This window comes from Nelumbo nucifera, chromosome 7, assembly GCF_055504915.1.
Source record: "Nelumbo nucifera cultivar China Antique chromosome 7, China Antique-T2T, whole genome shotgun sequence".
In the NCBI taxonomy this organism is placed as follows: Eukaryota; Viridiplantae; Streptophyta; class Magnoliopsida; order Proteales; family Nelumbonaceae; genus Nelumbo; species Nelumbo nucifera.
The window spans coordinates 19352965-19368804 of NC_142655.1; the positions used below are offsets into that span (position 1 = coordinate 19352965).

At 35.2% G+C, this 15840-nt stretch overlaps 1 protein-coding gene across 1 annotated transcript; it reads right to left on the reverse strand.

Annotated features, from left to right (window-relative positions):
- Positions 1-275: 275 nt before the first annotated feature.
- LOC104588275 (cysteine proteinase inhibitor A-like) lies at positions 276-4312 on the reverse strand. The gene is made up of 3 exons (XM_010246134.3): positions 3997-4312; positions 3673-3892; positions 276-509 (listed from the first exon to the last, which is right to left on the reverse strand). Exons 1-3 carry the CDS (start codon positions 4213-4215, stop codon positions 502-504), a joined length of 447 nt encoding a protein of 148 aa, XP_010244436.1. The 5' UTR covers positions 4216-4312; the 3' UTR covers positions 276-501.
- Positions 4313-15840: the final 11528 nt, after the last annotated feature.

Sequence of the window (15840 nt, forward strand, 5' to 3'; positions counted from 1 at the left end):
GGATCAACACCCGATGCAACCATTGAAAATTGACAAAATTTTCACCATCCACCTGAGTCACTGAATCACTACAAACTTAAAGTGGCAAAGGAAGATTTGAATTTGTGTGTTAATATCCGACCAATAGTCCGTAATGTCATTTATATTGATTTACGGCTCTTTAATTCATAGTCTTTTAATCCACGGACCATATGGTTAGACCATAAACCCATGGTGCATGCATACCACGTGTTCTGAAGATTATTCGAGCAGTACACTATTATTTCAAATATATATGTAGCAATAATAAATGTTTCATAGAAGTACTAAATCAGATGTCTATAATATAAATCCACACATATTAGCATAATAGGCTAGTGCCTAGACTCATGAGTGATCCTGCTCAGAAACCTTCAACATTCCTATGTACTTCAACTTACTTTAAAAAAAAAAACTATATTTTTCTTTCTTATTTACCCTGTAGACCTTGAGAAGCAATTCGAGTTTTGCTACTTCAATTACTCAATTACCTGCATGAATCACAAACGATAAGATCATTATCTATCTTCCATAACTGTATAAGTTACAAATATACATGCAGTTTTCATGTCAAGAGCTAATAACAGAAGAATAAAACTGCTATTATGGAAATAATAGGGAAAAAGAACCGAAAGGAGCAAAAGGTGCCAACCTCGGCCTCTGCCTCCAACAATTGGTAAATACAAGTGTAGCGTGCTTTTGTCATGCCACTGAGCAGGCGGTGCTACCATGACACAACAAATCGAGGAGCAATTTTTTTTTATATAATAAAATAAAACAAATAAATACATACATACATATGCCAGCTCATGGGCCTCAAACCCTTAACCCAGTCTAGAACAGGGCTATGGGTCGTGCCTGCACTACACTATACCACTATGGGCCATTTAGAGCATCGGCCAAATTGTATCAAGGCGTGCTGGCCCATGAGTGGCCCAGCCCATTTCATGGCAATCTGGATTTACACGTCAATAATTACTACTACGAAGTACGAAACATGATCCCAGCTCTGGCCTCTATACATGCACATTGTGGGCTTACCGGCTTGAGAAGGCTTTGGAATGTTAAGCGTGAAAGGGGTGTTTTACAACATTAATATTTTTGTTTTCATTTGATTTTGAAATTACCACATCAGAAAAAAAAAAAAAAAAACATGTTTTTAAACTCTACTTTTGTTCTTAAAGCAAAAAACAAGTTTAGTTTATTTTAAAAAACAACACATGTTTTTGAAACCAACAAAATGTTGTTTATAAAACAAGTCAGGCTTATGGGCTTTCCAATACTAATAAAAGTTAATTTAAGGAATCATGGGCCGAGCCTAATGAAAGGGAATGATAATGAGGCCTTGGCTTGGCTTCATCTATACAAAGATAGGCAAATCAAGCCAAACCATTTATAAGAATTAAATAAAGCCCATGCTTTAGTTTTTGTGCCATAGGCCAAAGCCTAGTCAAGCCTATCCTAGGTTGGCCATGTGCAATATTTTGTTTCATGCATTATATATTATTTAATTTTAAATTTTCAAAATAATATTTTTATCTTTAGATGTCATGTGTCCAAAGTGTGGTCCAGCCCAGCCCATGATTCCTAAGACTTTGCTAGGAAGACAATTCTCATATTTGAATTAACTCATGTATTGCCACATGTGTTGACACGTGCCACTTCATAAATATTTATATGTTAAAAGTTTTATATTTTATAATATATATATTGCATGACAAGCCAAGAATGATAACCCCTATTATTTGGTGAAGGAATTGCCTACATCAAGTATTTGATTTCATATAAAACCAAACCAAATTTATGCAACGATTTTGTGTATTTGATCATCTACATAAATACCATTTACACCTCTTAGAAAAAGGAGTTAGTTGCAAATCAAAGGGGCTAGAAGAACTAGAGGCCGACTAAAGAAAACTTAGATGGGAGTAATAAAAAATGATTAAGTGTGCATAGTTTAATAATGGATATGGCATTGAATAGAAGGAAATGGCGAAACAGGATTCATGTGACCAATTCTGTATAGTTGGGATATGGCTTAGATGATTTCCATGCAAATTATTTGACTTGGAATACAGTCACCTATCCATAGGAGTGTCCATGAAAAATTGAAAAACCAAAAAACTGAACTGAGCCATATATATATTTATATGTATATATTATATATTTTTAATATATGTTACATATTTTTTATATATTATACATAAATATATATTTATTATATAAATATATAAATATATATATATATTATATTTATAATAATCTATTTATAAATATTTTATATATTTTTATAATATTTATGATATATTATATATCATTTATTATTTATAATATAATATTATACATATACTTATATAATATATATTATAAATATAAAAAATCAAAAAATTGAAGAACCAAACCAGTCAAAAATCAAAACCGACGGACTGGTTAACCGGTAATACCTGTTCAGTTTGCAAAAATTACCTATGGTTCGGTTAACTGAACCATGGACACCCCTACCTATCCATTTCTGTTTTTTACTTGGCCTGAATTTTTCAAAAAAAAAACCATTGAAATGGCTAACAATTTGACTTGGACAAAGGTTTTTTAATCATTTTTATTTAAACCTTTTATTATTTTTAAAACATCATGTGTTGATTCGTTTAGATCTGACAACCAAAATGAGCCAAAGGGTTCCATTTATGGGTGAGGTTTTAAAAGCTTGATTCCAACAATTTCAGCAACTCCAAATAGAATAAAACAAACAATGATCCACCATATACTGGAAGCCTATAGACTCTGACTTGGGACCCAACCATGCACATAACATAGGGCTTGTTTGACAAGTCTTGGAAGATCTTTCAAACTTTCTAACCTCTAGACCAACAATCAGTTATTTTTCTTTAATTATTTTTGGTAACAAAAGACAAGAAACCGGAAACACTACCCAAAAAACTTGCATAAGCCTTTCTTTCTATGTCTAAAATCTTTCATTTAACAGCACAAGTAAAATATTCCCAAAAAAACTCACAAAATTGTGCTTACAGTTTTCACAGCCCTTTTCAGTGGTGCTTTGAGAATACCTCTCCGTAAAAATAGCATGGAAATATTCCCAATGCACAACAGAAAAGAGTTGTGACAACTGTGTGAGTACAATTTTATGAATTGACTTGGGTGGGTGCATGTGCATGCTCACACACCATTCCAACGGTCTCTTTGTATTTGGAATACCTCCTCATAAAATAAAGCATATAAATACAAAAATATTCCCAAATTGATATTTGACTCAGTTGAGACCTTCTGCCAACTACTAACTTCATCTAACACCGCACATCTCACCATGAAACTGGGACCCGTCATCTATGAAATGTGCGTGTGAGATTATTTGGTAGAGGGTTGGAAACTCATATATATTTTGGCGAAAGATCTTCTTGAAAAGAAAAAATTGAGAAAGGGCACCATGGTTAGCATTCTTCCCAATCGACACAATCTATCCCCTACCCTGTATATTTGGTGGATTGAAAATCCAAAACGTGCACTCTCAATCCTAGAATTGATTCTTATAACTTTTAACAGACTACATGTGAAAGATGCATATAAAATTCTGCAATCAATTTATATTCAATATTGCTTCAAAATTGAAGTGCAAAGAGAGATTTCCAGATCATTTACCACGCTTGGCACCGAGATCCGACGAAGCGACAGTGGGGGCATCTCCAACCAGCCTGAATTCGTGCAGCTCCTTGAAGTTCATCCATGGCTTCACCCACACCTTGGCTTCACAGAGTTTCTTCTTACCCGCCTCAATCACCTCCAGAGTCAGGTGGTGCATCATTCCGGCAACCACCTGCTCCTTCGCCATCACAACCCTCCCAAACTCCAGCAGCGCATTCTACCCCAATCATCAAGCAAACAAAAATTAAATAAATGAAAGAATTCTTTTTCAAAACTCCAGAGAGCTTCCAGTCGAGATTCGAGAAAGAGACAAGAGATAACCTGTTTCTTGTTGTGTTCATCGACAGCGAATCGAGCAAGGTCTTCAATCTCGACGCTGTTCTCAAACCCGACGGAATCGTGTATTCCGCCGAGGATTACTCCCTCGCGTTCCATCCTTTTGGGATTCGCGAAACAAAGCCTAAATTCAGAAAATGCAGAGAAGAGAAGCAGTAGAGATGACGCTAAAACCGAACAACGATTTACACTCCTGAATTTCATCGGTCCGCTCTCTTTAATAACTCTGCTGAATGTTGGCAGGTGGCAGCTGCTTCGTTTCCTCCTTCACCCACTTTATCCTCCGCACTTTTGCTCTGGCATGGATTACAGGATTAGATTCTCTCAATCGAGTTCGGATTGGCTCCCATGGAGCGCGTCCCACACGACAAAGGAGTTGAAATCAACCCCTCACACGGTAAGTTTCCCACAATGTCTCACAGAACATCTGCCATGTTATCATCGGGAGATGTTTTTAATGCACGGCGGAGATGTGCTGTGGGATGCTGTGAGAAATTATCTTGTGGGGATTGATATGAACTCCACGATAAGTACGGAAGATGTTTGGAGCGTGCTATCGGTCCGACTTTGGGATCGGTGTGAGGCGTGCATTGGAAAATGGGAATATTTTCATGAGAGAGGTTTCTAATGCACTGTTGATATGTGATGTAAGGTGCATGTGAGGCATGGTCTGTGCGGATCCTATGTTATTTGTATTGTATTCTACTTGTGAATTTTGGATTTATTGCTCAGTGCTAGGGATGCGAGATTCAAATTAGGGTAATCTGAATCCAATCTATTTTGTTTATAGCGGAAGACGAGATTGAATCTGATAGGTTTCCATCTGAATTTGAATTTTATTGACAAGTCAGATATTTAAATCTGATCTGATCCAATTTGTTTTTTTTTAATTAATAAATTATTAAAAGAAAAATAAAATATACCAATTTAAATTAAAAAAAAAACAAAAAATACAAGTACTTTTTTAATTATTGTCATAACACAGAGATTATATAACATATATCGGATCGAATAAAGGTGATCCAGATCTGATCCGATTAAATCCGAACATGGGTGATCCAAATTCGATCAAATATGGTCAGATCAGATCATAATCCGATCCATTGGTATCCCTACTCACTGAATATGCCTCACATCAACCTCAAGGTCCTCAGCACATTGGAGCCCTGCATTGGAAACACCTCTCGTGAATGATGAGTTCCATCTGCTCCTCACACCGACCTTAGCATATTCCACCCACACATCAGGAACATCTTCCATACTTGGATTTATTACTCATGGGGAGATGTTCTCAATACATGGTAAGATGTGACTATGAGATTGGTGTGACTTGTGAGGAGAGCAGATCCAATTCATAAACTTATAAGAGTATGGCGATGTTTCATATGCGTGTGCACGGCTCCAAGTACTATGAGGTTGGTGTGAGGAGTTCTATGTGAAGAGCAAATCCAAACTCTACTTAGAGTAGTCTTGGGCTAAAATGATGAAATAACAACTTTTGATGCATTTTTGTGGCCTCACTTTAGGTCACTTCATCCAAGTTAAGGTGAGTCCACATCAATTCATCAAGAGGCATGATTCATGGTTTTGGCCCAGCATAGTAGGGCTACTCCAAATGGAGTAGCTGATTTTTGAGTGCTCTCTAAACCTTACAGGTACATCCCACTGTGCATTGGGAATATCTCCCCATACTTATATGTTATTATTTACGACAATGCACGGTGGAATGTGCCACTTAGATGATGATTGTTTGAATTTACGTTTTTGTATTTAAAAACGTAAATTTTTTGAGAAAAAAAACTTATCGCATAAGAAGAAAATAGAACTGGGAATTGAATGTGGCACATTAGCATGCTTGGACTTCTCTAAACAATATAACATTATATCAATTAAGGAAGCATTTCATATTGTGCCATGTTAGTTTTTTAATTACTTCTTTTTCTTGGTGATATGTTTGCTGGTTTAGGCTTTTCTCTATACCCATTTCTAGACATTTTGCTCGTATTAATTTTGCATATTTTTTCATGTATTTGTACACAACTTCACATTTTGCATATTTCTCTTTTAATTTGTACATAATTCACAATTTTGCATTTTGCATGTAATTTGTTTAGGCTGCATTTGGAAATTATGCTAATGGAGTGTAAATCCCGGTTTAGGGTAAATTTGCACTTTGGTTCACTTTTGCCTGTATTTGATAACATTACATTTGTGCATTGATAAATAACAGACCAATGCATATTTACATTGATAAGAAGATGTAAAAGTACATCAATAAAAACGAAGTAAATTTGCATTCAAGTGGGTTTTTGATAAAAAAAAGTATATGCTTTATTGAAATTCATGTTTGCATCCATTACAGCTAAAAGTTTGTTTGATAAGAAAGTAAATTTGTCAGTACAAAACTAACCTAACTTTGCTATTTATATGAACCATTTTACACTCTATATATATGCATTCACACTTATTTGCATCGTTTCCAAACACAGTTTAATTTATGCATTGTGCATAATTTTTGCATAATTGAGACTAAATTGCACTTTTAAGTGATGAATTGTATATCGAGACCATTTGGATTCTATGCTATGCCTTGCTTCTCCCCCTTCCTTTCCATGGTTTAGCATTAGCCTTTGGATAGCCGTGTGGACATATGTTGACTCCTAGTAGGGGGTGAATGTTGGATTGGGTTAGGTTGAGTTGAGGTCAATCCTAACCTAACCCAAGTTGTTGAACTCCTAAGCCTAAAACCCAACCCTAAGATTTTGAGTTAGGTTGGTTTGGATTGACCCAATTTCTCGATTTCCCTTTGTTAAATTTTCTTATTTCTTGAATTTAAGGATGGACGTCAATTCAATTTTAGCATTATTATGTACAAAATGGCATAGTTATCGTACTTTAAAAAAATTGCTTTAAAAATTAATTGTTGACATACATATATATACCCATATATGTCAATAAAAAGACACACATATATATATATATACACATAAGTACTTGCATACATGTTTATATGATTTTTATTGATCCAACTATGATACTAGAAAGACATAATACCATATAAATCTCTAACCGTTATAACCAATCAGGTGACTATTTATCAAATTCACAGAAGGTTGTGATTGGTCAAAGCTCTTCCAGTATTATGTATACTTTAGAAAAAAAATTGCTTTGAAAATTATTTGTTGACATACATATATACACCCATATATGTCAATAAAAAGACACACACACATATATATATATATATATATATATATATATACACATAAGTACTTTTATACATGTTTATTTGATATTTATGGATCCAACTATGATACTAGAAAGACATACTACCATACAAATCTATAACCGTTATAACCAATCGGATGACTATTTATCAAATTCATAGAAGCTTGTGATTGGTCAAAGCTCTTCCAGTAATATGTATTTCCGGTATCATAGCTTTTTCTAGTATTTATACATACAAATATGAAGTTAAGCCAGGTTCAATTGGTTATGTACAATGGTTTTGTAATGGATACAAGTCAAAAAAAATCTGTGTGAGTAGTAATTCTTTTTCCTTCGCCTTGAAGCAAAGTATGGTCAATGCATAATGATGTACAAATATGGCACTTGAGATGGGCGGATGGGATGGCCCAATGGGCACCAAAAGTAGTTTTAATTTAGGCTGTGCTTGGATGGCAATTTTTTTGTTGTGCCTTGTTTAAACCTTTTTAAGGCCCATTTATTGGTGGTCTTTCAGATTTGGCAGCCCAAATCAGATTGGTTGAGGCATAATTTTCTCATTTATAGTATAGCCCAAACTTATGTGCAATGTTATTGCTAGTGGATATGGCACTAAATGGAACGAAATGGTTAAATAGGATTCATGTAGCTAAGCCCATATGGTTATGATAAGTCTCAAATGATGATGATGATGATGAATATAAATTGAAAAAATAAATAAATAAAATTTTCCAATTAGGTTAATTGAAGGAAGTTTATTTGATAAACCCATCTTATGCCCTGTGGGGTGGGGAGGGTTCCACTGCCTAATTTAGGGTCAGTTTGGTTCATAGTTAGAATCGGAATGGTCTATTCCCCCTGCCTGTTTGGTTGAGATAGGAATCAAATTCAGTTGGAATGGATTCTCATTCCTAAAGGGATGGGAATGGCCATTCCCTCAAATGGGGGAATGCCATTCTATCAGTAATAAGCATGGGATTCTGATTCCATCTAACCAAATAGTTGGAATCGGAATGGACCATTTTGATTCCGATTCCATACCCTTGTTCTTGCGAACCAAACGAATTCTTAGGTCATCTATCAAATAGGGTCCTCTAGTTTAGTCATATCTTTGGCTCCACAATATTCATTAGCATCATCATGTAAGAACATGGATTTGCATAAGTGATAATAATTGTTTGAATTTTATAGTTGTGATAAGGCTTAGATAATTAATGATGATTACAATGACTACAATGAAGATAATGATGATTGCTTAAATTTAGGGTAAAAGGCATAAACCTCCCTTCAAGTTTTTCTTAAATACTGAAACCTCCCCTCTCATTTCAAAGTCGATTAAGACCTTCCCTATAAAAAATGAAATCACCAAACAAGCACCTCCCCTTAGCAATTTGTAAAGATCCATTTGCATATGACACTAAAAATTCCAAAAATCTAAATTTTCCCTTTAGCTTTTCAAAAACATCTCTCTCTCAAGCTTCTTTTTGAGATATTTGCCTCTCCTTTGTCTTGTCTACTAAAGATATAATATGAGAGAATTTTTCATTTGCATTTTTTTTTGTAGCTGGAGTTACCTAGTGTACCCGTTAGGACATAGGAATTTGGATTGTTTAAACTTTAAATTGAGGTTTTAGGAGTTTCCATGGAGAATACGATAATTGAAGTGGAGTCAGTTGAAGAACAGAAGTTGGATTTACTTGATACTCCGGTCCTTAATATTCTTCTTGTTGGGGGTTTTGATGATTTTCTTACATTTCTTGTTGTCTTCTTCTTTTTGTAATGGTAAGTGCTATTGTTTTTTTTACATAGAGGAAGAACCACAACAACCCTTTAAAGTTGTGGTAGTTTAGAAGTGGGAGTCTATAGACTAAAACAAACACTTGGCTACAAAGCGAATTAAAGGCTCAAGGAGTTGTTTCCTGGGAAGGCACATTGATGCTCAAGTCAATAACAAGAATCGAGAGCGGTTGGGACGAGCTATCGAGGGCGAGCCAATCCAAATATAGGAGATCAATCTGAGAGCAAGAGTATTCAAGAGCAAAAGCCCTGTATCTTGAGGGGAAATGCCTTTAAATAATTAAGTGTCTGTATTGTAGCCGGATAGGGTCCGCGGGATTGTTGGATGAAGCTGCCCACCGAGGTTCTTGGGAGGTTCCTCTCTCCCTGGTAGGGACATGTCTCTATGTCCATGTAGGATTTTGCTTACTTGTGAGGTTTTTTGGTGACAAGGCCGTGAAGGTGTGTGCTAGCATGGTCCGAAGACGTGTTAGCTTCCGTGGCCAACATCTTCAATTCGACACACCTCTGATTAGATAGCATCATAGCCCAACTTAAAAAGTGAGATTTTTTTTTTTTGTATTCATTATACACTCACTCTCTCATGATAGAATATATGAATTAGTTAGATACATAATTTTGTACTCTATAGTTGAGATATAATATAATTCCTTATTTTAGTGTTTAGAAATATGCAATAGATTTAATTTTAATTGTACCATTTTTATTAAGAAAAAAAGGGGAATCATGTTTAAGTAACCATATTAGCTTTTGCCCCCTCCCCACCCAAAAAAAAAAAAAACTCATAGCTACCCATGTTAATTCCTCCTAAGCACCATGAACCAAGATAAACACAAAATTGAGAATTTGATTATTACCATTAGTTTGAATTGATATTAATGATGAATAACCAACCAATGTTTTTAAAACCGACCCGGAGGCCGACCCATAGTTTGTGTTGCGGGTCACTGGTCCGCCTGGTTGGGTTGGATAGTTCAATTCATGATGTCATAATTAAAAATATTTAAAAAAATGTATTATACACACACACACACACACATATATATATATAGCCAAATAAATGTATGAAATCTCTTAACATTTATAAAAAAAGCCTAATATTTACAAATATATAAAATAGCCAAAAATGAAAAAATGAATTCTAAATTAAAAAAATGGCCTAATATTCCAACTTTCAACCTTTCAGGTTGCACATTGCAGCTTAGGAATCATAGAAAAATTGAAAAAAATATATATATTAAAATGAATGAAAAAAAAATGGTTTGCCAACTTCTAGGCTTCCAACAACTTTTTTTTTTTGGTAATAAACTAGTTAAATTTCATTGCAAATACAGGAAACAAGATTACAAAAGGTGAGGGGGAGATCCACCCATTTCGCTATCCAAAGAGGAATTGCATCAATATAAACACCTGACTCCGACAGTCCTTTTTTGGTTAGATTATGAGCCAATATATTGCTTTCACATTCAGCCAAAATATCTTTACAAATAAAGAAAGCGTCCTAAACCCCAGAGAGATCTCAAGAAGCCAAGGCCTGAATTAAAGATTTGTTGTTGCTTTCGATCACAAAAGCGACTCTACAGAAGCTCTTAGCCAGCTTAATTCCTCGAAGGCATGCTACATCTTCAGCTTGAAACGAGGATACTACCGAACTTGGACCAAAACATATTGCTTCACAACAACCAAAATGACTTCTAATAACTGCTCCAAACCTTGCCTTGCCATCATTAGTTAAGCTACCATCCATATTGATTTTCAATACATTTACTTTAGTAGGCTTCCACAAATACCTTGGTCTTTCTTCTTCAAGAGCTTGCGAAGAACCTTGCCATTTTTTCAATAAAATTATCTTCCTCTCCTTCCAGGCCCTGTTAAATAGCAATAGAGATATATTTGGGTTAGGAGTCACATTTTAAAAAATGCATTTGTTCCTGCACTTCCATATTGTCCATATATAACATGAGAACTGTGTAATTTAGCAGCTCTTCCTTCCTTTCTTTCATTTGACCACACTTTGCGATCCATGATTCAAACCATTCTTTAAAAACATCTGGGTCTGATTGTATGTTGTAGCCAAAAATAAAACCGAACCATAGTTTCTTGGCATGATCACATTTGAATAATGCATGCATAATTGATTCTGGTTCCCTATTACAAATTGGGCATAAAATTGAGGTTGATAAATTTCTTTTAAATAATACAACATTGACCGCTATTGCTTCCCACAAACATCTCCAAATGAAATGCTTAATTTTTTAATCAACTTTTAACTTCCATAACTCCTTCCATGGATCTTTATTTTGAGTAAAGCTTCTAGTGATTGATCACCAATTTGTTTCTCAAATATTTCCCTACTCGCAAGAAAATAAGCCAACTTTACCATGAATTTTCCTGTCGCACTACCTTTCCAGATTAGCCTATCCTCCCAATTACCAGAAGCTAAAGGAACTTTTTTAATTTGGTTTTCAATTTCTTTTGTAAAAAATTCCTAATAATATCCAGATTCTAGCATCTTTTTTTGGATCTATTAGGTCCTTAACCCATATGGGACCATTATTTCCAAGATCCGGCCCCATCAATCTGAAATTTGGGAAGTCCTTTAACCAAGGGTCTCTCCAGATTTTCACTTTCTCTCCTAAATTTACTTTCCAAAATGCCCCTTTTTAAGAATTTCCCTCCCAGCTAGAAGACTTTGCCATCCCCATGACCTTCTCTTTTGCAAATTGTCATTTAAAATTTTTTTCCCTCTTAGATATCTTGCTTTTATCACTCTGCACCCCAGATTATTTTCTTCTGTACAAAGCCTCCAAACCTGCTTTGCTAAAAGAGCCTTGAAGCAAGTTGGGTCTTTGAAGCCCAACACACCATCATTTTTATTTCTGATTATGATTTCCCAATTTACCCAATGCATTTTTTCTTCTTTATATGTGATCCCCACCAAAATTTTCTTCACCAGAAAGCAGGACATTGTATAGTTTGAATGGCAGCTACTACTGATTTTAAAAGGACTACTTCTTTCCCTCCATTATATAGGAGAAGGCCATACCATTTCGAAGTTTTGGATTCTATCCTCCTTATTAGATGACCAAACAAATCTTTCTTTGATCTCTCCACTACTGTGTATAGACCCAAATATGTTCCAGTATGATCCACTTTTTTAATCTTTAGTCTTCTAGCTATTAATTTTTGAAGTCTTGGGTGAAAATTTTTGCTGAAAAAAAAGCTCAGACTTCAAGAAATTTACCTACTAACAAGATGAATTTTCATAAAGTTTAATTGCCTCCACCAGATTTTGACTTTCATATGGGGTTTCCCTTGTAAAGAGGTAGCTGCCATCTGCAAAAAAGAGGTAGGAAATTACCAAACAATCCCTATTTATTTTCACACCTTTTTTTTCTGCAAAACAAGGTTATGAAGGTAAGTGGAGAGTGCTTCAGACACAAAGAGGAGTGAATATATGGAGATAGGGGGTCTCCTTGTCTGATTCCCCTTTCTGGTTGGAAGGGTTTGTCCACAGCTCCATTAATTAGAATTTGATATGACATTGTTGAAATACACTCCAATATCCAAGCTACCCATTTATTGCCAAACCCTAGCTTCCTTAGCACCATTTCTAAGAAACTCCATTCCACTCTGTCGTAAGCCTTACTCATGTCTAATTTTAAAACCATCCAAGCTTTTTTCCCTTTTGCCTTCCTCATAAAATCAATTATTTCATGGGCAATTAGGATATTATCATGAATTTGCCTGCTTGAGATAAAAGCACTTTGGTTTTCACTTATTATTTTATGAAGCAAAGGTTTGACCCTATTAACTAGAATTTTGGTCATGGCTTTGTAAATGGTGTTGCAAAGACTAATGGGTTTAAAGTGACTTGCTTCCAACAACTTAGAAACTATAGATTTACACAAAAAAAAAACCTTAAATCGGAAATGAAATATACACAAAACTAGAAAAAAATGAAAAACACAAAATATAAAATAAAAGACTAGAGCACCTCTCTCTGAAGTTTGAAACTTTGAATCACCCAACCCAATACAATCACCAATGAGAAGTACATTCAACGGCCAGAGCATTGGCATTTCCCAAACTCAAGACAGATGCTAAAAATGAAAAAAAAAATAGATGCCAATGTTAAGAATTTGGGGACGTTCTTTTTTTGGATTTTGAGAGGGGGGAAAGTTGGTCAATGGGATTTTGGTTCCCATTGACCAAGAATACCATGTTTTTTTTTTTTTTTTCAGACTGATGTGGGGACTAGGGAAAGTTTATTTTCCTAGGTATCACTTACCTAGGTCAGTAATGCCCATCTCCTTGGTGGGTAAATAACTTTCTCACATGGGGGAAAAGATTCCAGCACTTAAATGGGACAAAAATGCCCCATTTAATAATGGATTTTTATGGCTAAATTGGTCATTTTCTTTTTTACTTGGGAAATAAAATAACATGGGTAAATACACTTACCTTGGTAAGTGTTTCCCAAGAAAAACTTACCCAGGTAACTGCATTTACCTAGGTAGGTAACTTACGAAAAGTGAACGGGACCTTGGTGTCACCGGTGATTGGAGACGAAAAACAACCTTCTTTTGTGTCTAGCAATGGCGGAATCTATGTGAGTTTGTTCGTTCATTCAGGTTCTCTCTATTATCTCCTCCTCTAACATTCTGAACAAAGAGACAATAACATAGAAACATACGGGAAAGGGGGTCGAGTAATGTTTAGACTTTAAGGAAATTTTTAAATTTTTTAAACCTAAAATGTGGACTTAAAACCTAAGTTGACATGAGAACTGTCGCCCACTAACCAGGTCATCCAATTCCACGTTTCAACCATTCGGGTTGACTTTTTTTACTTTGTCAATGATTTTTGGGAAAATGCCAGGTTTTATAAGACTTGGACTCAGAAAGAAGGTGTTTGGAACCACGCGCATTTATTGAGTAAACACTACCACATAGGCACCCCATCAACAAAGGCCTCATTATGCGCATCTGTATGTATCGATTTTTGTGTGCCTTTTCCCGTTTCAGGAAGTTTCATTTTGGAGTTTCCCCCAACGGGTATGCGTTTATTGGCACCTTTGCTGATGTGGTGCCTAATGGCGCCTATATGTCATAAATGCCTTCATTAATTGTTTTTCTCAGTTTTGCAGCCAGATTAAGTACAAAACGTTTACTCAATAAATGCCAACAAAACCAAATACATACAAAGTCAATCAGGTGATGATTTGAACAATTAGAGATCAACGAATGGATTAAAATTTAAAAGCCTTGTAACCAACCAATAGTTATTATTCCCAATAGTTCTGCCTAAAATAAAACCAATCATAGAAACTGTCACTAGCAAAATTAAATTTCTATACTAACACTAACATTAGCAAAACCTTAATCATTTCTCTACAAAATAGTAGACTGTAGACGAATAGCCATTGTACATATATTGTGCACCGTTGGAACACAACCGATTAGTGGTGATTTGGGTTCATGCAAGAAGTCGTGTGTAAAAGAGAATGAATGGAAAGGAGAGGCATCTTCTAAAATACCCTAACCAGTTAAGTAAGCTAAAAAATGCTGCTTCCTCAAATGGATAAGGCTCAAAAAATCGAGTCACCTTGTTGTATTGCTACTTCACTATAAAGAGTTCATATCAGCGCTAAAGGTGTCAATGGACCAGTTTTGGACTGGATCCCATTAAGTCCAAAGTTAATTTGGACAGATTGGACAGACGAACAAAACATATTGGATTGGACCAATCTGGTTCAAAATATTTATTAAATTTGATTGAATCTGATTTATTCGTAATAAATTTATATTGGATTGGGTTGGATTAAGTCAATATTTGATCCATTGATATAAGATATGAATATAGGTGTCAATGGACTGGATTTGAATTGAAACCAATTAAAATTAAAACAAATTTGAACAGATTGAACGGTCCAAACATTGAATTGGACTAGTCCAAAATACTCATTAAATTGAACATGATTCATTTGTAGTGGACTCACATTGGACTGAATTGGATTGGACCATATTCAATCCAATTGACACCCCTAAGATTCAGCACCCCACAATGCCTCATAGGACATCCCAACTGTGTATTAGAAACATCTCTTGCCATTGATGTTTAAACACCTACTTGGCATTGATGTGGGCCTCAAACAGCAATGCAATGTAATGTAGCCATGCCAAACATGGTCTTATCTCTCCTCTTGCCATTAGGTTTTGTATTTAACGAAGAAAGAGGAAAAGTGGAGAAGACCAGGGTGGAGCGGAGCAATCGGTCTCTTGTAAGAAGCCTAAGTATCAAATGTAAAATAACTCAAGGAGAATGATGTCGGCTATGATGTTCAAACACATACACTTCAGTTGCTCCCCACACTTCAGTTGTGGGGAGTAAAAATGCTGTTTTGCAACCCCTTTTGCTTACACATAGCGGACAACAACTGAATCCATTAGCTCGATGAAGAGTCCATTTCCACAGTATTACATAAAAAAATTTAGAATAGTAGACCAAGTAAAAAGTCTAGACAGAGATAAACCCCGCCTGACAACTACATGATATGGATCAACTGCCACGATGGATGGAGATCATCCACCAACACGAGTTTAAAAATACTATAAGCATCACCTTCAATTATAACACATGATAATTGAAGCTCTTGGACTACTAGTAAACCGTGATAAAGAGAAAGCTTCAGCAATGATGAAACTTTCACATTTAATAGGCAAAGCTCTTGCAAGAAGAAAATACCAAAATGTGATATCATCATTTCAAATATGTCCAACCATTTTTTTTTTAAATCAAAATTAT

Coding starts and splice junctions, on each gene's coding strand:
- LOC104588275 (XM_010246134.3), bottom strand. CDS start 4,215: ATGAAATTCAGGAGTGTAAATCGTTGTTCGGTTTTAGCGTCATCTCTA. Junction 3,893..3,996: donor ATGAACACAACAAGAAACAG/GTTATCTCTTGT, acceptor TGATTGGGGTAG/AATGCGCTGCTGGAGTTTGG.